Source organism: Miniopterus natalensis, chromosome 9 (genome assembly GCF_054644295.1).
Source record: "Miniopterus natalensis isolate mMinNat1 chromosome 9, mMinNat1.hap1, whole genome shotgun sequence".
In the NCBI taxonomy this organism is placed as follows: domain Eukaryota; kingdom Metazoa; phylum Chordata; class Mammalia; order Chiroptera; family Miniopteridae; genus Miniopterus; species Miniopterus natalensis.
The window spans coordinates 47,670,745-47,695,801 of record NC_142089.1 but is presented as its reverse complement, the minus strand read 5'-3'; the positions used below and the strand labels follow the sequence as shown (position 1 = coordinate 47,695,801).

General features: G+C 35.4%; 1 protein-coding gene across 1 annotated transcript in view; it reads left to right on the top strand.

The window, feature by feature from the left end:
* Nucleotides 1-25,057, top strand: part of PIGK (phosphatidylinositol glycan anchor biosynthesis class K) — a 75,716-nt gene that overhangs the window by 40,742 nt on the left and 9,917 nt on the right. Inside the window, exon 10 of the mRNA XM_016216789.2 lies at nucleotides 4,891-4,975. Coding sequence (XP_016072275.1) covers nucleotides 4,891-4,975 — 85 coding nt within the window. The remainder of the gene's footprint in view (nucleotides 1-4,890; nucleotides 4,976-25,057) is intronic.

Here is a 25,057-nt window from a genome sequence, read left to right as displayed (position 1 = left end):
GGAGTAGGGATTTTTCTACCCTTTTTTTTACCAAGAAGATAAAATTAAATTAATTTGGTTTCTCTATGTAGTTTTAGTTTCAGATAATTCTTTTGAGCTATGATGTTTCAGAGGTTACACTCACTGGCTAGCTTCCAGTGTTTGTTTTTGATATGTTTAAATAATTTCCTCTTAATAACTTTGGATTACCCTAAATGACGTGTCTTGAATTATTTATTGATCTTCTTAATTTTTAGTTTGTATTTGGCACAGCACAGTGCCCCTGCTTTCCTCTTCTTTTAGTTGTGTATATATATTTCTAGTGTTGGAAAAGATGTTTTGGCCTTCTGCACACAGTAAGTGATGTCATTTTATACATGATAATCTAATCTCAGTGTCTCAATATAGAATAAAAAGTTCACCTCTTTCTGAATCAGCGTTGGCCTTAGATGTGGACACAGTAAGTAATTTCACAGTGTAATTCAGGAGTGCTTCGATAGCACAGAAGAGGAAGAGTTTTGAGGACACCGGGCATCTCTGAAAGTAAAAGAACACAAAAGAGATGAGAGTTTGTAAAGACTAACTTCTTAGGTTTCAGAATTTTTGCCAGCAGTATTATTTTACTTACTTATACAGAGGATTTTGACAATATTTCTGTTGCATTGTGACTTGAGATGGTAGCATTACTGTATTAGATCCACAATCCTTTCATCGTATAAACAAATTCCATTTATTATTGTTTTCTACAAAAACACAGTTAAAAATAGTAAAGTAAAAAATAGGAATACACAGCTTTTTCCATGTGGAAATTATTCCCTTATTAAATTATTTAAGTATATCTTCTTACTGAAGGATCTTGAAAAGAGATAATACAAAAAGTCTTTCCTTTTAGGAGGGACTCAAAATGTTAAATGAGAGCAATAATAGATGGCTTTAAGAAAGAAAACTACCATTTTGTGAGAGAAAATTCAGGTCCCCTCAGGATGGTGGCCATATATAAACTGAAATTAACATTTGTAGTTTTCTCAGTTTCTGACTTACAAGCCCTGGGTTCTGAGGGCTTGAGAGGTGGGACTCAGAAAGTGTGGGTGACCTTGGGTGACAGTCTTGGGAAAGCACTAACTCTGAGAGAATGGAAGGTACCTTTCAGAGGCAGCGGGGGTTCCTTGGAGGCTCAGTGATGAAGGGAAAGAAAGAAGCAGCTGAAGCTGAGTTCAAAGGAAATATGATAAATGAAAAAAAAAAGGACAAATTCTGTTCCCACCACCATCACGAAAGGTACCATTTATTAATGAAACCACACTCCAGTGTTGTCACAGAAGAGGGTGCCCTTGAATTGAGAAACCTAATAAGCCAACTTCTCTCCTTTCTTCCCCCATCACAAGATAACTTGCTATTGCTGGTCCTGGAAAAAAATCTTCAACAGAAAAAAAAAGAAACATCTGTACAGAGTTACTGGGGGGGCGGGGAGAGGGAATGAAAGGACAAATAAAAAGAAAGGAAAGAAAAGAAAACCCACAAAATAGGAAACGAGAAACTCGGCACTGGAACACAAATAACCTATATTAAACAAGCAGTTGCATTATGAAATGACACCATAAAGCAGACACTCCAATACTCACAGTTGAAATGGACAAACAGGAAGATGTATGAAACAGGAGCTGACTGAACTCTAGAAAGAAATTGATGAAAGAATACAAGAATCATTTCTGAAGTGAAAACTAAATTACAAGGTACCCAAGGAATGATAGATATTACCAGAAGTTCAGTAAAAGATATAAAGAATAGAAATGAAATAGAGTCAAGAAACTGAAACTGAAATGAGAGCTAAAAGGATCAGAGAGAAAGTGATGGAGAAAATCCAATCCAAGAACTTGAACCAGAAGAACAAATGAAAAATGAACAGAAACAATATTTCAAATTATGATGAAAAAACTTTTCAGAAATAAAAGGAGATCTGAATTTCCATACTGAAAGGACTCCTATGTGTCTGGGAGAATTGATCTAGAACAATTTAACTTTTAGCTGTGTCTTAGTATTAGTATTAGCTGTATCTTAGTATTAGGCCTTAAGTTAAAAGGAAAAAGAGACCACTTGAGTCTCCAAGCTAAAAAAATAATAAATAATTTAAAAATATAAAATAAAAATGAAAATAATAAAAATGGAAAGTTAGCTTGACATCACTCTTCTAGCAACATACAAAGCAAGAAAATGATAAACATTTTCAAGAAATTAAAAATGAGTAATAATTTTAATTTATTGTGAAACATTGAATATGTAAGAAGCTCCTAAGTCTGTATTGATACCCAAGATTACTTGTGAATTGTGCTTTGTGTGACTTTGAAAAAATGTCCAGCAGTTATAAAGAACATTTTCAAACCTATCTTTGGTTGATGCATGCTGAAGTGTTTAGATGTGAATTGTCATATCTGCAACCACAAAAAAAATTAAAGAAAATATAGAAACATGTTTGGAATGTTTCATAATAGTTACTTGGCATTTATAAAATGTCATTCAAATTGTTAGATTTCCAATTTTTTAAATCTTTTATATTGACTGAGAGATACTTTGTGGGTATAAAGCATTTCATCCTATACATGTTACTTTAGATTTTTGGAATAAACAACGAAGAGTGTCTTTTTCATATTTCTGTATACTTCTAGAATTACTTCAATGATTAATCTTTTTTTTTTAGAAGATATTTATTGAAGCTGTTGGTGCCTTAATTGGAATCAAGGCACTGGCACCAAACGGTGCTGACTAGTCATTGTACTCTTCTCCGCCACAGACATACAGTAAAAAAGAAACAAGCAATAGTTATTTATATATGCTTGGTACAAATCCTTTTTCAGATATATGATTTGCAAAAATTTCCATTCTATGGGTTTTTTTTTACTTAATGTCTTTTGAAGCACAATGTGTCAAATTTTGATGATGCTCAATATATCTATTTTCCTTTTGTTTCTTGGTATGTGTTTTATTTACCTAAAATTGTAGATAGACTTTTAAAATGTACAGTGTGAAATGTTTTAAAATAATATTTCCTTTTGTCAGTGAATGTTTTATTTAATTGTGGTAAAATATACTGTGTTAGTTTGTGAGGGCCCTTGTAACAAAGTACTACAGACTGGGCAGTTTAAACAACAGAAATTTATTTCCTCATAATTCTGGAGGCTAGAAGTCCAAGGTCAAGGTGTTGGCAGTATAAGTTTCTTCTGAGGCCTCTCTCCTTGATTTATAGATGGCCAGGTCCCCCAGGGTCTTCAGATGGCCTTTACCCTGCCTCTGTGGTCTAGTCTCTTCCTGTAAGGACACTGTCATACTGGATAGGGCCCAACCCTGATGACCTTGTTCTCACCTTAATTACCTCTTTAAAGACCCTTTCTTCAAATGTAGTCACATCGGAGGGGTTCAAGATTAGGGCTTCAAAGTACAAATTTGAGGAGGGCACATAACATATACATAACGAAATTTACCATTCTAACCACTTCTAGGTTTGCCGTTAAGTGGCGTATGGGCATTAACATTCTCCTGTAGCTGTCAGCACCATCCACCTCCAGAACTTCTTCCCCTTTCGGTGATGAAACTGACCTTGGACAGTAACTCCCCACCCTCCCCTTCTTTGCCCCTGGCAGCCACCATTCTACTTACTGTTTCTATAAAACATTGTTTTGAGACAAATTTTTTTCATCATCAGTGAGACTCTTCAGAGTTTCCCAAATTAATTGTTTGCTAATTCTGCCAGGAACACACAGACTTTTACATAGCTAAGAGGCTCTTTAAGCTCTGAAATCATATGCGAAATTTTGTCATTTGTTTTTTTAAGTTTACTTTTTAATCACAATTTACATTCAGTATTATTCTGTGTTAGTGTCAGATGTACAGCAAAGTGGTTCTTGGGAGAGATTCCAGATTTTTCATTATTAGATTATTTAACTACAGCCCTAGAGACTTAGACCAGTCGTCTTTGATTGTTTTTCAAGATAATTCAAGGTTTCAATTTTTAAAATTTAATTTTTAAGTTGATATGTAATTTATAGAGAAAAAAGGTAAAAGGAACTTTAAATATGTGAGGTCTTATTGTTTCGAAATATGTTTATTTGCAATTTTGAAAAGGATCAATAATTTAAAAAATATCTTTTCTAATTCTTTTCATTTGAGGAGATTTTTATTACTATTCTACACTTTGCTATTTTATACTGTATTAGATATGTATTATGTCAACTGTGCATATTATTGTAAATATAGATATTAAAATATTTCCATATAAAATAACCTCTCATAGGGTTATTATCATCTTTATTTTTTTCATATTTTCATTCAGCAAACATTTATTGAATATTATGTGGTAAACATTGGATATACCACAAAGAAGAATAAGACATGGTTTTTGTCTTTAAGGAGATACAAAATGTACCTAGCTGGGTCTAAACAAATTATTATATTTGAAAGAAGGAATTGGTGTTTGGTCCGAACAGGCAACGGTGGAGAAGAGCAGAGTGGAGGAGCTGCCAGGCCGCTGGACTGGGTACGGGTGGAGCCGCGGGCTGGGGCAGGGAGGCACTGTGGCGATGGGGCTGGAGCATGGCTGGAGCACGGGCTGTGAAGAGCTTTCCTCTGATCAAAAGCACACCCTGTCCACAGGGAGCTCTTAGACGTTTTTAAGCCTTAGAGTAAGAGGCAGGACCTGAGAATATTAGGTGATGTTAGCTAATTTTATTACTTAGTAATTAAGTGCAGTCTGAATGCACTTATATCATTTAAAAATTACCATTAGGTGGTTTTTCATAGGTTATTGATAAATACTGATTATTTCAAAAACAGCCGTATATATTTGGCATATTTAAATATTTGCTGTTTTTAGATATAGTACTTACCTTCGCTTTGTGTTTTTTAATTCCTTTTTTCCAGGGATAAGGAGGACTGGGTGGATGAGGAACTAGTGGAGCCCCTGAGATATGCCGAGCAACTTCCTGTAGCCCAGATAATACACCAGGTTTGCTTCCAGTTTATTCTTTCTAAAGAAACACGATTTTTGATCTCTGCAAAGTAATTGCCTTTGTTCGGTTTCTCAGAATTGATGGCGATAGCTGAGAGGCCTTCCCGGCCGCCTGTCCCCGTTTAGACTCCACCTATTACAGTTGGGAGTCTCATTCAGAGCACAGTATTAAAAGGCTCCTTGCTGTGTAACAGAATTCTTATAGGAAATACAGGGCAAAATCAGAATTATCTTTTGTGCATTAACAATAAGACTAAATTTTAGAAAACTTTCATTTGAACCACTGTATATAGTAGTTGTTACTGACAAGGAAAAAGAAAAAGTATAATTTGGTGTAATTTTTTGGTGTAAATTACACCAAATTATATTTGTTGAAAACTATAATTTGGTGTAATTTTTATGACTAGGTAAAATGAGAAAACAGTATTTCCCTACTCTTCCACCCCACCCCATTATCAACTCTTGTGAAATGTAATTTTAAATGTCATGTGGGCAGTTTTTTCATTTCCAGTTATAGTGACTTTATCATCCCTTCTACATAACTGTAATCTTAGAAAAGGCAGTGTGGTATTTAATACAGAAGTATTAAAACTTCTATTTCGTACTGTGATTTTGACAGCATATAAAGTCTGCCCTGCTGGGCTAGAATCTGAGACTTTTAAATGGTCTGTTGACAAGAGTTATGGCCTTTAGACATATCAAAATTTTCAGGATCTATAGATTATAGGAAATATTAAAAGTCCTTGGAGATCAGAATTTCTCAGAATTTTAATGAATGTTGTTATTATGAGTCTTTCCATATATCTTTGTTAATCACAATAATTTTTATTTAGCTGAGATAGGTTGATTAGAAGATATGCCAGTTTGAACTTATTAAAAGAAACAGACTTGTACTTTAAAATGTTGCCTATATAGATCTTTTCATTGACATTAAAATTTAATATCAAAGTTCTATGAGATATTACAAATAGTAATCAGAAATGTGCCCCTTTGGGAAGCCTATCTGTGCTTGGTAATCAGGTCCTGTTTATATGTCAGGAATTCCCCAGTGTTGTCAGAGCCTAAGTGACCTAACAGCCTGCAAATGTCACATTTAAAATTCTGTCTTCATGCCTGACTCTCAGCATAAATGCATTAAACAGCAGAGCAGGAGCGAGTCAATATGTTCTTAACAGTAAGAGTGAGTTCAGAATAGGTAAATAGATGCTGCCCAGAAGAACAGCATCTGAAACAGGAAATAAGAATTAACCTTTACGATGACGACCAGATGACATGTCAGTCGCCTTCTTATAGCAGGAGTGAGTCAGTAAACTGTGCTTTACGTAACAGCTGCATTTTGCCGTTATGAACTCCGCGAATTCAAAGGTGAAAATATTTGACCTTGGTGAAAACTTTTATTATATTTTTGGTAGTATAAAAGCTGTTTTAATTTAAGCACTGAATTATGAACATTATAATTATAATTCTGTAGTACCTGAATTCATAAGATTTTGATTTTTAAGAAATTTGCAGGATAGGGATTCATTTTCTTTTATTTTTATTGAATAAAATTAATTCTGTTCTCAAGGGGTAATCAGGAAAGGTCATTGTTAAACCAGGTTCTTATCTGTTTCTCTTGTTACTTCCCTCTACTGACAGTACTGCAATTTTGGGACTGTTACCATGTCTGTCCAAGTAGTCTTTAAGAAACTTGAATTATGTTGCTAGAAATTCATTTATAGGTGGATTATTTGAAAGCAATTTTTCCCCCTAAACACGTGATAATTAGGGTTAGCCAATCCCACAAAAGCTTTTTAATTTTATTAAAAATATATATATTTTTATTGATTTCAGAGAGAGGAAGGGAGAGGGAGAGAGAGAGAAACATCAGTGATGAGAGAGTCATTGATGGGCTGCCTTCTGCACGCCCCCTACTGGGGATCGAGCCCACAACCCGGGCATGTGCCCTGACTGGGAGTCAAACCGAGATCTCCTGGATCCTAGGTTAATGCTCAACCACACCCGGCCAGGCTTTAATCTTTAATATATCTAAATTATAGTATTATAGTATATATATCTAAACTCCACCTGTAACTATTTTTATACTGTAAATAACTGTTTTTCCTCTAATCTTGACATATGCTTTATTTGTGCCTGTTTTGGAGCATGTGTCATTTCTATTTGAAATAATGTTATATATTCACGTCTTATATCTCCTATTTGATTGTCTTTCTAGACATTCTTGATTTCTTGATACTCCTTTCAGCATCTTGCCTTGTACTGTGTGTGCACATATCTGAATGAATTGATATGTATTTTTAATGGTACACTGAGAGTCAGGAGCACCTCTTTTCCCTACTACCCAGAAGTTAGAAGCCAGAAGCCAGGGCCTTTCTCTGGTAGCAGTTTAGAAGCTGCAGGAAAGGAGGAACAGGGACAGGGGCTGTAACAAGAGGAACAACTTGAGTACTAGGAGAGGAATGGGTCTTAGTCAATTGAGTAATTAATATCTTGTGTGTGTTAGATTGCATTTTATTATCAGGAGTTAGACAAGATTCTTTGTATTGCTATTTTATACTGCCAAATTATTTACCATTTTTAGGGGTCCTAGCAAATGTTGTTGTACATCTAGAAAACCCATGAGACTCAAGTTATAAACAATAGAATTAATAAAAGAATCTGGTGAGATAGCCAGATTTAAGATAAGTAAAAGTGATAGCTTCTCTATATTTGCAGTAAGCGCACAGAATGGAAATGGGAAACATTTTCTTACACAACAACCAAAAGAACTATAAAATACTTAGGGGTAAATTTGACAAGTAAACCACAGAACTTACATAATAATCATGGAAATATCCTATGTTTTATAAACAGAAATATATACCAAATTATTTGATGGTGTAGGGAACCTAATATCATAAAAGTATAATTTTTTCTCATATTGGCCATTTAATTAGAATGGAAGCAAGTGTTTTTGTTTGTTTGTTTGTTTTAATGTTAGTGAGAAAATGACCACATAGTTCACGTGGAAGAACAAATATCCAATAATAGCCAAAGAAAGTGTATAAAAGAGAGATGCGCCTGTCCGACCAGATATCAGAACACAGACACTATAATGGAACACAGTAGGAAAGTGGATTTCAAGTATTCTTTATTATAATTCACAGTAAATACATTTTACATATATAGTGACCCTTGGTGTATGTGTATACTAAAAAATAGATTAAAAACTTAAAGTAAAATAAATAAATAAAAATGTAGAAGAAAAGTTAGGCAACTGAGTTTATAATCTGGAAGTGGGGAAGACCTTAGTGAACACAAAAGCCAAGAAAATAGGTTTAGCTCTATAAAAATGGAATATTTTATATGACATAAGATACAACAACATTAAAAGACTAATATTAGAATCAAAACAAAATGTTTACAAAGAAGACAACAGTAAATTGGTTACTATTTAAAATATATAGAGAACTCTTGGAAGTTAAAAGGCATACAAAACAACTTAGTAGGAAAAAATGAAAGAGATGAAAAGCAGTTCAGAGAAAACAAACTAAATGGCCGATGAATAAAGAAAAGAGCCTCAGTATCAGTAAGGAAGTGAATATTACAGATTCAGTGAAATTATTTTATGCCCATTGGTATGGCAAAAATTAAAATTACACTTTGTGAACAGTTTGGCAATTTCTCAAAAGGTTGAACATAAAGTTTCCACATGACCTAGTGATTCCAACTTAGGTATATAAAAACATGCATCCACACAAAAACCCGTACATGCACGATCATAGCAATATTATTCAATAGCAAATCGTTGGAAACAACCCAAATGTCATCAGCTGATGAACGGTAAAATAAAATATAGTATATCCATACAGTGGAATATTATTTGGTGATAAAAAGGAATGAAGTACTGATACCTGCTACAACATGTATGAACCTTGAAAACAGTTATATTAAATAAAAGAAGCCAGTCAAAAGACCACATATTGTATGGTTCCTGTTATATGAAATGTCCAAAATAGACAAAACTATAGACACAAAAAGTAGATTAGTGGTTGCCTAGGACTTAGATGAATGGAGGAATGGAACTGACTTCTAAATGGATACAGGGTTTCTGTTTTTTGGAGTGATAGAAATGTTCTAAACCTAGATAATGTTGATCATTGCATAGCTCTGTGCAATATACTAAATATACTAAAACCATTGAGTTGTACACTGAAAGCGTAAATTTTATGATATATGAATTATATCTCAGTGAAGATATTTTTAAAGTTAAAAATCATCAATTTCTTGCAGAGATGCTAGGGACAGATAGACACTTGCATACCTGGTTGGTAGGTGTCTGATTTATTTTTACCTTCTTAGAAGCCATCTTGCAACATCTCTTCAATATTTAATATATGTATCCTTCAACTCAGTGGTTCCATTCATGAGTATCTAGCATACTCATGTATAAATAAAATAACTAATATATAAGAATCTTAGTACAATGATACTTATATCAGTATTACTTGTGGCCACAATAAATTGGAAACAATATAAATCCCTCTCAGCACAGTTGACATAGTGTGTCTGATTTTCAGAAGCCACAATTCAGTAGAGCAAATATGTCTTTCTTTATTTTCTTAACAGTTGGATTTATTTTTATATCAACCAACCTCATTCCCCTCCTCCTATTTTTGGCTAACGGTAGAACATTTAATTAAGTTACTCATACCCAGGATTTTCTCCCTCTTCCATTGCTTCTTGGGATCATAGAATTGCGGCTTAGGTAACGGGTAGGTAGGTGATGTGGCTTCATGGCACTGAGATACTCAAGGTGTGTCTCTACTTAGATCTACTGCTATACCGTGTGGTTTTGGATCAGCATCTATCTCTTCTGTAATCACGGAGTTAACTGGTGTGCAGAGCACCTCTGTTAATACTTAGCAGTTCATCTCTCCCCATGGCCGCACAGCGTGAGCGGCGTTAGAGGGAGAGAACAGAGTAGGGAATGGAAAAGACCAGCTCCTCGTTTGTTGTCATTCTCTCCTCTATTTTCTCCCTTTTCTGACTTTCTTACTTTTCTTTCTCGCCCCATTCCTCTGTATTTCCTTTTCTTTCATTTCTGTAAGCTAAAGTTATATGAATTCTTCCCAAATGTTGGTGAACTTTGTTAGTATGTTCATTGGAAAGTGAATTAAATGCAGCGTCCACTACATACTGGATAATTATGGTGATCACAGATTGTTGAATTTAGGGGTCTTTGACATGTTAAAAAGCAAAGAGAATTAAGCGATCTCTAGAGGTTACAGAGAACTTGACAAAGGTTACATAGGTTGACAAACCTATTTATGATACTCAGTTTCCTTCATAGGTAGTAAATTCAATGGTAGTATTTATTAAACATTTCTGAGTAGGTATGCAAATTGTAAGATTAATTATATTAACAATTTAGGCAATCTAGTAGTCCTACAATAAAATAAAGTATAAATCATGGGAAAGCGTAATATGCAATTACTGATGTAAGGGGAGTTACTACATATGAAAGTACAGTGAATCCTTTTAAAGATTTATGAAGTTTGTTAGGACATAGAATATTATAAAGAAATAGAAAAGTACATACAGAGAAAGTAGTTTGGTTAACCTAGTACGTTTATGTTAATTTCTCTTAAAGGTGATTATTTTTAAAAATTTTAATCTGTTTACTAGGAAGGCAGAGCTATCTTACTGAGACAGGTGTAGAGAGAAGTTGGAAATTTTTCCTTATAAGTGATTTTACATTTATGTTGCAGGTGTTAATTTTAAAATTAAACCACTTTTAAAAATAGCTTAAATTTAGGATTAATATTTGAAATATGTGAGTAAACTATGGCACTTTAATAGAAACTTGGTATTATTATTGTTTTGTATAAAGAATTGGATGTGCATGGTTCTGATAATTTTGTTGAAGACTTAGATTAATTTCACTTTAACTTGTAAACATAAAAAGTTGATTAGCACCATGTAGGGTTTATTGAATTATGAAATAATGACAACTAGGGAATTAAGAGAAATTTGTATGTAGTTAGGAATATATATTAGTAGTCTCAAGTACAGATATTTCTTAAACTTCCTTTGAAGTAAAATATTTTAGAAATGTACTGCAAAAAGAAAAGGTCAGTAGTTAATAAATATGTATAATTTAGCAGTTATTAACATAACACTTTTTTTGGGTCTCATCTAGTTAGGCCTGTGTTTTATTTTTTTAAAATTTTGTGTCAAGAATAAAATTTAGTTAGCCCTGGCAGACATTAAAATATTTCGACCTGAACTCTTTAGATATACAAAGTGGCACTGATAAAAAAAATGTAGGTAGGTCTTAAGTGCAGAGTGGATTTGAGCAGAATGGATAGAATAGATCACCGAGCTAGCCTAGAAACCCCGTATGTATGTGGATCATATCAATGATAAAAGTCACATCACAGTCAGTGAGAAATTAAGGGATTATTCAATAAGTGATGTTGGAAGTATTTGGGGGCAAAAGATTAGACTCTTGCTTTATAACACATAGAAAATATAAATTCTAAATGGATTATAGAGCGATGGAAAATACCAAAACAAATAAGTAAATTGGTAAACATTTGTGTGTAAGGACTTTCTAAGCATGAAAATAATAGCAGAAATGAAAAAGGAAAATTGATATATTTGACTTTGTAAAAAATGTAAAACTTCTGTGCATCAAAATGAAAAGGCAAATATAAAGTGGAATAATGTTTTTCTCACAGAATTAACATCTTTATATACAAAGAGGTTTCACAGAATGATTAGGAGAAAACCTAACACTCCAGTAGAAAGGAGCAAAGAACTTACACAGACATGCCTTAAAATTTAAAACAAATATGGCTAATAAGCTAATGAAAACATGTTAACTGTTTATTAACAATCTAAGAATTGTTCATTTTGACCATAAAGTACCATTTGAAAAAATCTGTTAGATTAGCAAAGGTATGAAAAGTAATAATAATACTTAGTAATGAGAAAGCACACCCACTACTAGAGAGGCGTGTAATTGTACAAATTGAGGACAGACAATATGGTAATTTGTACCAAAATATGAAAATATGTTAATGATCTATTTAACATAGCTGACCGAACACACATGTTCTCCTTCCTGAAGAACCCCGCTAAAATGAGCATGAAGACATAAAAATACATAAACCCCAAAAGAGAAAATGGAAGAGGAGACAATAGCAGATGAGAGGCAACAAAAATTAGAAGAAAAGCAGTTGAACAAATGGTAACCAACTTAGCAGAGTGGAAGAGCTGAACCCTAACTTCCATCATGGGGGAGACCTGTAAGAACATGCCAGTTTTTACTGTGCAATCCTGGAAAAGCAGGCACCAGGCATCTCAAAGGTTGTGTGCAACGAGGTACTCCGTGTTGTCCTCCTGTTTCGCTCTTAGAACATTGGCATCCAGGCTGACAGACTATCAAGCAGACAATTGGAGAATCCTCCCTGAAATTACTAGCCTAATAGAAAAATAGTGCACATTTTGACATTTGCAAGGCCCTAGTTTAATTGCCAAGTCTCAGTCTACTAGGAAGCCCAGTAGTTGATAAGTGCTGCTGATAATGCATAAAAATCTTCTGATTAGTGTTTTTCCCCCTCTTAATTATGAAGATACAACCAAGGGTCAGACTTTTAGGGAATGTCTTCATTGTGAAAAATAAAGATCAAAATAAATAAATGGAAAAATTCAAATTAACAAATACAGATAATGCCAGGAACAGAAGAAAACATCATCATCACCACCACCACCACCACCACCTCAGAAAGAAGTGAGAAAACATTTTATTTATGAAACAGGATACTATACAAAAAAAAGGAATATTGAGAAAACAAGGAAGACCTCTTAGAAATTAAAGCTATAAAAGTAGAAATAAAAATTTCAGTAGAAAGTTTTGAAGGCAAAATTGAGGAAATCTCTCAAAAGGTGGGACAAAAAGACAAAGACAAGGAAAGTTTATTGCAGAGAAGTACTGGCGAGCTTCCCATCAGGCTCTGGTTTAAATATAGAAGGTTATCTTGCAAAATGTAGTTTCATCTATGCATTGCTATACCTTTTTAATCCTAGAGAATTTTTTTTTTAGTATGACTATTCCATATTGTTTCCTGGTATGTACATTGTTTCTCTTTGGGGGTACTTTTGGCATTTGAGCGGGGCAGTTCTTTTATTGTGCAGGACTGGTCAGTGTATTTCAGGATGTTTAGTGTCTCTGGTCCTTTCATACACTGGTTGCCATTGGCAGCCTCAGTCATTGTGATACCACACAATTCCCTCACCTTTTCTGAACTCCTCCCTCCCCTGGAGGCAGTACTACCTCACGCCGAGGACCACTGCTGGTAACTGTTTGCAGTGTGTGCCCACAGAACCTTTATTTGAGTAGTCCAGTCTCTTAATATTATAATTGTGACATTTAAAAATAAGTATGCAGATGTTCCTTGACTTACGGTGGTGTTTTTCCCCATCAACCCATCCTAAGTTGAAAATATCATTAAATCAAAAATTCATTTAATACACCTAACCTACCAAACCTAGTTTAGCCTCACCTACCATAAACATGCTAAGAACACTGAACATTAGTCTATGTTTGGACAAAATCATCTCACTACTGCTGCCCAGCAGCATGAGAGAGTATTGTACCACATATGGGTAGCCTGGGAAAAGATCAAAATTCAAAATTTGAAGTATGGTTTCTACTGAATGCTAACTATCGCTTTCATCCCATTGTAAAGTCAAAAAATTGTAAGTTAAGTCGGGACCCTTTGTAATTGAGACTGTCTTCTCACTTTTCTACATTCTGAATTGTTGTTTGGGACACTGCAATTTTAGCTGTGCACATGGATTGGGATAATTTTTTCAGTTCTGTCCTTGTTTATAGTAACTCTTTGCATTGTTTTACTGTAGCTATTTTGGCATTTTAATGTTTTTCTATTCCAGTAAGGCCTATTACAGCTAAAGGTTGACTGAAATGTCTATCAAGTAGAAAATATCTGACACCTTTTTAAAATGTTCCTATTGAATAATCGATATCTGGAAACTCATCAAAAGGTTGCTGAATCCTTTTGATGGGTTTCCAGATATTGATAATATCACTCCCCTGCCTAGGGACTATGATTGCTTTAAAACGTTATAAAGCTTTCCCTAATTATAGCATCTTTAAAACTGAAGTCTAGTGAAAAATGGTATTACTGTTCATTTATTTTCATTCAAATTATAAGGCAAGTAATTAAAATTAAACTACTTAAAGGCCATATACTATTCTTTTACTATCAACTGGGCTATGGTTTTAAATTCATATAAATTAATCTCAGCTATCATACTATACCTTCTGACAGTCACTTTAAAAAATGTCACTTTTTAAGGAATAAATGAAACTGTGAAGCTGTTTGAAAATAGTGATCAATATTTCAATACTATTTAATCAGCTTTTTGTAAGTTTGAAAAATCTTGTCCATCTATAAATTTGTTATCATAGTTTCTGATATATTAAATTTCTCTAGTAGAAATGAAAGGTGCGAGTGAGCCTTACTAGTCATTAAGTATTCTAAAATAAAAACAGATACTAGTTTTCACCAAATTTTAAAGATTTAAAAGGTAAAAATAGCTGATGTTTGTGAAGAGACAGTGAGATGCTCATAAATTGCTGATGGGAATGTAAGTCAGTTCAGCCTTTCCTAACAGTAGTTTGTTAGTGTGTGTGTTTATAAATAATGATAGTAATTCTACCTCTAGGATTTTATTCAGAAGAAGGGATTAGATTAGGACAGAAAGGTTTATGTTTAAAACTGTTATGTTCATTACAGCATTTCTTAGGAAATAGCATAATGTAATACAGTGTACTGGAACTGAATCCAAACTTCACCATTTAATGACGGATTTGGGGCAAATCTTAGTCTTTCTTTTGCAAGTCATACATTGGAAATACAATGATGACAGTGGTAACAGTAACAGCAGTGAAGACAGTGACAGCTTCATCTGGGTCCAATGCTGCTGGATATGTCTAGTTAGGGTCTCCAGTTTTCCATAGCAGCTGTGCCACATATTTGCTACAGTTTTTATGCCTCCACTTGTATCCCCTTTAATGCTCAGCTTATGACTTAGCCTCCTAAGTCTGGAGAAACTTGAGGTGATTAGACAAAAACACCTTTAATATACTTTTGATGTACCTTCAGACTTATTTGTATATTTACGAGGCTTTATATTTTCTGTCCATCTCAAAGGGAGAAGCGTGTGAGTTGTATCAGAGATAACCTTGCTTTTACAGCCGGGAACCTTGCTCCATCAGTTACGCTTTTCCTCTTGTCTTTGCACTCTCTACCACTGACTTAGGTGTCTTTAGAGCTTAAAAAAGTCTTCCTCAATCCTGCTTTCTCTTCCAGCTTCACTCTTTCTCCTTTCTCTTGTTGATATTTTAAAAATAAACTAGCTTAGCACCAGAAAAGCAGCCCAGTTATTTGAGCAAAGGACTCAGTAGACATTTCTCTAAAGAAGCTATACAGATGGCCAGTACGCCCATGAAAAGATACTCAGCTTTACATATCAGTAGGGAAATGCAAATCAGAATCACAATGAAGACACCCTTTCACATTTATTAGGATGGCTGTTAACAAAACAACAACAACAAAAACAGAAAATGAGTGTTGCTGAGGATGTGGCGAAATTGGAACCCTGTGCACTGCTAGTGGAAGTGTGGAATGGTATAGCCACTATGGAGGACTGTATGGTGATTCCTCGAAAAATTAAAACAGTTAATATATGATCCAGCAATTCCATTTCTGAGTACATACTCAAAGGAATTATAAGCAGGGATTCAAACAGGTATTTGTCTCCCAGTGCTTGCAACAGAGCTAGTCACAATACCCAAAAGGTAGAAATGACCCAGACGCCCATCAGTGAATAAGTGGATAAGCAGAATGTGGCACGAACATTGAGTATATTACTCAGCCTTAAAAGGGAGGAAATGCTGACATGGGCATGAACTTTAAAGGTGTTAAGCTAAGTGAAGTTAGCCAAACACAAAAGTGTAAATATGATATGATTCCACCAAGAATAGTCAAATTCATAGACACAGCACATAGGGTAGTGAGTGTCGGGCGCTGAGGGAGGAGGGACTGGGAGTTGTTTCATGGGTGCGGTCTCAGTTTGGGATGAGACCACGTTCTGCAGGTGGATGGTGGTGATGGTTGCACACTAGTGTGAATGTAGACACCAAACTGTACACTTAAACATGATTAATATGGTAAAACTTATGTTATATATATTTTACCACAATAAAAACAAGTAAACTAGCTTTCTTCGTTCCCTCACTCTTTTCTCAGTGTACTTTAGCATAGTCTGTATCCCAGCCACCACTCTAACTGTTCTTTCCAAGTCTATGGAATTTCCCGACTTTCATATCATCCCAGTCTTTGACTTCTTTGTGGTTTTGAACTCTGCTAATTGATTGCTCTGAAAACTCTTTTCTTCTTGGACCATCACTGTGTACTGGTTTTACTCCTGTCTCTCCGATTTCTTCCCTTGACAAGCTTGCTGGTCTTCTCCTAGGCCTGTTCTTCGGATTCTGTCTCTTGCAGACTGCTGCTGAGCGTGCACTCCCTGGCGCTGAATCTACCATAATGGTTTTCAGTGGTCGCTTACACTCCAGTGACCCCCAGATATTCTCCTCTCCCTCCTGGGTTGCAGAACAATATTTAATTGCCTGCAAGGCAGCTCCACTTGGACCTTACCACATTGTCTAAAGCAGAATTTAACCCTTTCCTGAGTGAATCTTCTATTATTATGTTTTACATCTTAATGCCACTTTATGCTTAATAATACTGGTTCAGATTCTTGGACTTTTTTTTCTTTCCCTGTCTCTCCTCCCTTCTTCACCTTTCTCCTTCCCTCCCTTCTTTTCTCCTTTGTTCTTTTCATCCCTTCCTCTCCCTCTCACAATATTCATATATAATTGGTTTTCAGTTCCTTTATATTCTGTTTCTTAAATGTTTTGAAATTCATCTACATTTTTTTGTATTGGTTTCGTACCTGTAAACAGGTACAAAAGATCATACTTCACAGTTAATCATAATCATCATCAGAAATAATTAGTACCATTGAAAAAGTTGTCACTCATTTTATGCATGGATAAGTTGAGGTTCAGAGGGGTTAAGTAACTTGCCTCAGATCTTCCATCTTGTAAGTGGCAAAGCCAGAATTAGGATGTAGGTCTGAGTTCAGAGTCCCTCCTAACTGCTATGCTATAGTTCCTCGTATAACATTGTACAGTTTTTATGAAGGAACTGGTCCCCAGGGAGTTTGATGAATGAGGTGTCAGCAGATGTTATGTTTAATGCATGTTATGTTTAATTGAAACCGTATTTTGGTTCAATATTAAGCACATGAGTGTCCATTTATTTAGAATCTGTCCTAAGGACAGGTTGGTAAACCAACCTCTTTACAATTGTATTCTTGCTTTTCTTCTCCACTCCACTGTCCTTGGCTCTCCCACGAGGGCTTGAGACATGGTAGAGATCTGAAGGGATATGAGCACAAAAAGGGACAGAGGTGGGTGCTAAGGGTTAGCTTTGGTTATTTAAAATTTTACCAGTAGTTGACTCATTTGAATCAAGAGAAAGTTTCTTCTATGTGCTCACCTAATCTGAGGATCCATATTTAGTTCAGATAGTTCAGCAACAGTAAGGATTTATAGGTTTTTATGAACTATTCTGATAATCTTCTAATATAACATGATTCAGAATTATATTTTCTGATTTCCATAAAATTGGTGATAAATAGCACATTTGGAACATAACTCACATTCACCTTTTGCCTGTAACTAATTCTTTGTCTCCTCTCCACCACTGGGGGCAGATTGTGATTTGTACAAAGTTGTAAGAAAAATAAGTGTCAGAGAGCCCTGATGATCTCTAATTTATATGAGTGGACCTTGAATACTTGAGGATTAGCTACACATGACTAAAGTAAATAATCAGTAATTAAAAACAACTAGACAAATACACATTTCTTTCACAAGTCAGAGTAATTTAGAGTTCATTACATTTAGAAAGAAAACATCCCTAAGGAATATTAGACATTTGACCCATTGTCTTGGTTTGAATATTAAAATCTTGGTAGTAATTAACTTTACTCCCTTTGTATTACAGCTTTATCATCTTAGTTACTAAGACAAAAGAGCTCAGAAAAGTTTTTGGTACAGCTTTGAAAATACATAAAATTTTTCTTTTTAAAAATATATTTTGTATAAATAATAAAGACTTGTTAATTTAATTTATAATGAATTTTATGTTAATAACATATACCATGATATAATCATGATGACAGTTCTAAATTGAGTCTTTGGTCTTTTAAAATTCATTGTAATTTTGTAAATGTGCCCAGTATAAAGGATGTTTTCATTTTCTATATTCCATTATATCGAAGCATATCACATAGTTTCTGATGTATTCTTAGATTTTCTAACTATATTTGTCTTAAGGGTTAAGTGTAGACCATAATATTAGGGACAGAAGTATGCTTTGGTAGAAGATTGTTGTGTTTGAAGAAATGCTGAGTTTCTGGGGACTGAGACAAACAGTACTGGAAGTGAAGAGATAGTCCTTTTTCCAGGTCCTGGAAAGGAAAAGTGATGTGTCCCTTGGCTAATTTCCTAGCTATATACTTATGCCTATTTTTAAGATAGAGAATCTGTAAAAGGAAGAAAAAGTTCATTATACAGTGAAGAAAATAGAACCAGATCACTCGTTCCCAATGCATCCTGTGCTTGTCGCAGGAAGGTTTTAACTTATAGTGCAGTAAAGTAAGTTACCATTTTAGTTAAAGAAAAAAAGTGAGGGAAATGCACAGTTGCTTTTATCAATTGGCTGTCTTTATTCTATGCCTACTGTGATAAACTTGACAGCAGTTAAACCCAGGGATCCACCAAAGCAGTTTTAGAAGTACCATGGGGAAAAAAGAAAATGAAGCCCAAGCAGATCCCTTTTCAAATGGAGCCAGAAACTGGCTGTTTAGATATAGACATATTAAAGTAGTACCCTTCAGCTTCATGCTTTATACTTGGCAGTAGTTACATACTGACTAACAACAGATTGAAATAGTGTAACTAGGAGTTATTTAATCTGTCATCTAAACTGACCTGAAATTACCTTAATGTGCTTCCCAGTAAGAGCTGAGATTTCATCATTCACTTTAAAACTGATGCATTTCAAAAAAGTCATATTTTATAATAAAGGAATCTAGACCTTTAGTAACAGATTTTTAACATTCAGAATTAACTTTTATTGTGCAAATCATGTTTGGTGGGCAATTAGTGCAGTATATTTCAATTGTAATTTCTAATAACTTCTAGATAAGCACAGATTTCTTTCACAGATTATTCTTACTTGGATCTACATTCAGATATATTTAGCAGTCTCTGATCAAAGTATTTTATTGTTTGATTTTGTTTCTGTATCTTTTTTATTAACCTGTTCCATCTCCAAGGTTAATACCTTGTGAAAACAGAATAATATTCATGTTACCTAATTTTGATTAAGAGACTTCTAGTTTAAAATGTGCCAATAGACATTTTAATCTTGTGGAATAAACATATTTACTTTTAGGCAGTGTTATTAAATGTATAACATTGCTAGAGAGAAATGAAATAATTATGAATAGGAATGTTAGCACTAATTAAATTTTTTCTTCCCTACTAAATAGCTCTACTATTCCTAAAGCTGTTAAAGTTTACAATAGAGTAGATTTAACTGACATTTTAACAGTTGATTTTTAAATGTTTTCAGAATTCTTATTTTACTTCTTTCTTAGCACAACTTATTTGGCTGTTTCTGCCAAAAATAAAATAAAATATTAACTGTAATAGACTATGCACCTTACCTTGCTGTCTTCAACTACAGAAGACAGTGTAGAAGTAGAAGAGGGCTGATTCAGAGTGCTGTCACTGATTAAACCATATTTTGGTTCTTGACAAATATTGACTCCCTCTCTTCTTCTTTCTGTGCTCCTCTTCTCACACCCCCCACCTCCATATTTAGGGGAATGTATTTAAGGGCACAGTTTATTATTGGGGCAGAGAATGAGTTAAAGTAAGGAAACAACAGGAATCACTGACTAATGGGAGGAGAGAATAGGTCAATACTTATACTGCTCCCTGTAACCATTAATTTTTATTGAATGACTAATCCATTGATCCATGTAGCTGATTGGTAAAATTGGGAATACATATGGAAAATTTTATTTAACAAGAATACAACTAGTGGTATACTTCAATAATCAGAAATTTTTGGGGTGTGCACCTGTTTCATTATGTTTATGTCAAAGATACAAATGGCAAGTACAGTGGTACCTCGGTTTCCGAATGTGATCCATTCCAGAGACTGTTTGAGTTCTGAAACATTTTAAAACTGAGGGATCAGCAGCCGCCAGCTGGGCTTCAGAATCTCGCCCTCAGCGGAAGCCGCGGGGCATGTTCCACTTCCGAGGCCTGTTCGAAACCCGAAGCATTTACTTCCAGGTTTACGGAGTTCGTAACCCGAAATGTTCATCAACGGAGACCTTCGAAAACCACTGTAAAAGGAATCTTTGCACAAAAAACACTCAATTTCTGTTTTTAAATTTTTACCTGTTTATTGTATTTATTTTTAATTTTATTTTTCAATCACATTTTACATTTAGCACTATTTTGTATTAGTTTCAGGTGTATGGCATAGTGTTGAGACAGTCATGCACTTCACAAAGTGTTCCCCCTTGATATTTCCAGTACCCACCTGACACCATGCATAGTTATTATATAGTATTATTGACCATATCCCCCATTCTGTACTCCACGTCCTTGTGACTATTTTGTAGCTACCAATTAGTACTTCCTAATCCCTTCATGTTTTTCACCCTCCCGTCCAATGTCCCCTCTCCTCTGCCAACCATCAGTCTGTTCTCTGTATCTATAGGTCTGTTTCTATTTTGTTTATTTATTTTGTTCTTTAGATTCCAGGAGTTCAATTTCTTTTATATATAATATTTCTACTATACAATTTAAATTCATATTTCTATTTGTGGCCACAGGATTTACATTCACTTAACTCTGAGTTTTCCCTAGCCTGTTTCTAAAGCGCTAGTTCTACAGTATGTTAATGATTAATAAGTTAAAAAAAGGGCATATGTTAAATGTCCATAGTTATTTAGATTAGAATGAATGAGGCTGAACACATTACTACCCTCGAAAGGGGCTCTGCCAAGCTCCTGTGGATAGAGCCACATTAGGCTGCTATGAGAAAACCAGATGACCAAATGGAGTCTTACCCGAAGCTTACGTTCATAGGTAGCATCGTATTTCAACTCAGTGAAAGCCAGTACTTATTGAATGTTTATTATACACTTGGCACCGTTAAATGTTTACAAGCATTAATTCATTTAACCCTATATCAAACCTGTGGGACGGATACTATAATTCTCCTTTCCCAAAAGAGAAGCTGAGGTAGCCGAGCGGTGAAATAACATACCTGAAACCAGGCACATACACGCAGAGAAGCTGGGATTGGAGGCCCAGTCGCCAGCTCACGACAGCCTTCTCCTAGGTAACAGCCACTCCTTTTGCTAACTGTTTGGCCTGAAATGATTTGCTCATGCTGTTGTAGTGCTGAGCTCAGGACACCGGGGCTGTGGGAGTCACCTGCTTGTGTGTTAGTCTTTCTTTTCCGCAGCCTGAGATTGCACTGTTCAGGCTGGCTGGCTGCTCACTGCGAGAGCCAGCGTGACAGGGCGAGGATGGTTCAGTACGTCTCACTTCCATTGCTGGAAATACAGCTCCCAGTGTATGCTCGGTGAGAGCAGGGACTGTCAACTTTATCTTTGTATAGAGCTCCTAATTCCCAAATTGAACGGTCAAATGAGGACTCCTCAGCTCAGTTTCTTCCATTTAATGGGAAGAGGCTGAAGTCATGAGGGTCCAGTGTGAGATAAGACAGGCATGTGAGACAGCTGACAACTTCTCATTGGCTGGAATGGAGAAAACAGCGAGATCGGATGAGGGAGCTGATATGATTCAGGTATTAGGGCTTAGAGGTTTACAGTTTAATATGCTCCCCCTGCTTCAGTTCCAAATTGAGTGAAGGATGGAAGCGAGGGGAAGGCAGATCGCAAGAGCCATCCTTGCAGTAGACAGGCATTTTCACCAAGTCGCCAGAGGGCGATAGCTGGCCTCCTCTGTATGTTCATGCTGCTTTCACGCTCCTCTGAGAGCAGCCCTAAGACACTTTTCCACAGCCAGGCTGGCTCTGAGCGAGAACCCAGAAGGAGGTGCATGGAACCTGCCCAGTTCATTTTTCCAAACTCGCCAGCCACATAATTCCCTTCTCCGGGGTCTGGGGAGGGGTGAGGAGCAGGGTGATGTTCTTCTCAGTGGGTGCAGGAGGAGATGAGGAGTGTGACACAAGTGGTGATCTTTGCTAAGGCCAAGTTTTGTGGGTATGGGAACACACGCGATCACAAAGGGACATGATTGCAGATACGAGACTATAACACTGGAGGGCTGGCAGGGCAGACAGGCCTTTTGATGTCCTCCCAAAGGAGGTCCAGCAGGGACCCTCAGTATCACATAAAACGAAGTAGGTAGGAGCAGTGAGGCAGGTGTGGCCCAGGGCATGGGAGGGGCCACCACAGCCATCCATCTGGTCCTGAGACCCCAGTACATGGAACTTTTCAACTGAGGGACCCTGCATTTTAGTTACATGTTAGCCCTTAGGTTTGTGCACATATGTTGAATAATAATAATAAATATTTGTCTTAATATTTTCATTAATCATAATTTTAATTAGTAATAACTATTTGGTACATACACACACACACACACACAAAGGAATGTTCGCTTCTCCTCATGGGACAGCAGAGGCACCTTTCTCATAGGAAATTTTATGATCTATTTTTAGATAGAAAGGTAGAGGCCAAAGAACCCCCTCCCCTCATATGCTGTTTCTCAAGCACCTTCAGTCCAGAGTAGTCAATGGCATATTTTGGGTGGCGTATTCTGAACCCATTCAATAGCAGTTTTCTAAAGCATGGGTTGGCAAACCATGGCCTGGAGATCAAATCCAGCCTGCCACCTGTTTTTGTAAATAAAGTTTTGGAATAGAGCCATGCCCATTTGTTTACATGCTATGGCTGGTTATGCACTAGGAGGCAGAGTTGAGGAGGCAGAGTTAAGTACTTGCTACAGAGATTGTATGGCCTACAAACATAAAATATTTACTATCTGGCTTTTGGCAAAGAAAGGAAAAAAGACCTCTGCTCTAAAACCGTAAAATAATTTATCATCATCATCAATATTTATAAACAACACTAATTAATAAAACTTACATATACCTTAATTTTACTTAATAATTTGTCTACTTTTCTGTACAAATGTAAATGAGAGTGGTCTTTTTTATGACCTACAAATACAAAGGAAACTATGTTCATATACATTTTTATTTTTACAAGAAAGAAATAACCATATTTACAAGCCACTTAGCCAAAATGGCTTGAACATAGTAGGCATTCAGGAAATACTTGCTGAATTTATTATTGATGAAAAATCTAGAAAAATGTAAGAAAAATAATACAGTACAAAGGGATTTTTCTAGCTTTAAAATAGCAATTTCTGAATTTTGAAAGCATCTGTCAACCTATTAGGAAAACATAGGTACATCTTTCATGTGTAGGCAATAGATATATACACATTAAAGGTACAGAAAGTGATGAGATAGTATCTTTATATCTGTAATTATGCACTTAAAATATCTTCTGCTACTTGGATTACAAAAAACAAAGATAAATCATAGTAGTTTTTAAGGTAGCCATTTATATGTAGACATAAAAATCAAAGCATATGTGTATGGAAGTATTTTTTGCTTTAAATAATCGAATTTGTATATGATTACAAAGATCTCTCCACTCCAGTCAGTTGTGCCTGCCTCCATGTGCCAGTGTGGAGATTGAAACACTTAAAGATTCATTCATGTATGCTATATCTTAGTTAAGAACTAAAAAGTAGATTCATTTAGTTCAAACTTAAAATTGTTTTACATATTTTTATAGAAATATTTTTTAACTTCTCACTAGGAATTCTTCAGATAGATTGTGTTATTTCATTAGTGCAATTCTTATATTTTCCTTGTCATAAAACCAAGAATATAAACTAGTAAATTAGTATTTAATATTTGTATTTGAATGTTTTATATTTATTTTCAAGAGGAAAATAGTATATAACAAGTTGATTGTTCTATTGTATTCAAGGCTTGAGACCTTGATAAGGTGTAGAAATGGATTAGATATCACAAATAGACCAAAATGTAGTAGAATCACACCCATTAATTGACTGTAGTATAAGATATAAACTAAGTATCACTGGTGTCCAGAGAAGAAGAAATTCTTACTGAGGTGTGAGAACAGGCTTCTTCTGGAGGTGATATTTGAGCAGGGTCTTAGAGAATAGATCCAGAAGAGTGGGAGGAATTAGACTAAGATCTTTCATTCTCTTTACTTTTAAAAAACATATTTAGTTAATATCTTAATTATTCTCCCCAAGGAATCCAAGAAATAAGTATCTGATGTAATGAAAGTTTCATTTAAGCTTTGTTTGTTAATTAGTTTTCTATTGCTGTGTAGCAAACAAATTTAGTGATTTTAAAGCATTTATTATCTCCCAGTTTTTATGGCTCAGGAGTGTAGACACAGCTTAGCTTCATTTAGTCCTATGCTCATGGTCTAACAAGGCTTCAGTCTAGGTGTCAACCAGATTACAGTCTCACCTGCAGCACAGGGTCCTCTTGCAAACTTACTGGTTATTGGCAGAATTCAGTTTCTCATGGTTGTGGGTCTGATTGAGGCCCTCAGCTAGAGGCTGCTTGCCATCCCTTCCCTGGTCCACTCCACAACAGCAGAGCATCTTGTCTGCTTCCAGTGTATGTGTCTCGCTGACCTCTGTCTCAGATATCTAGACCCTCCTTTAAAAGGCTCACCTGATGAGTCAGCTCCTCCCCTCCAGGATAATCTCTCTTTTGATTAACAGAAAGTCAGCAGATTAGGGACCTTCAGTACATCTTTGGA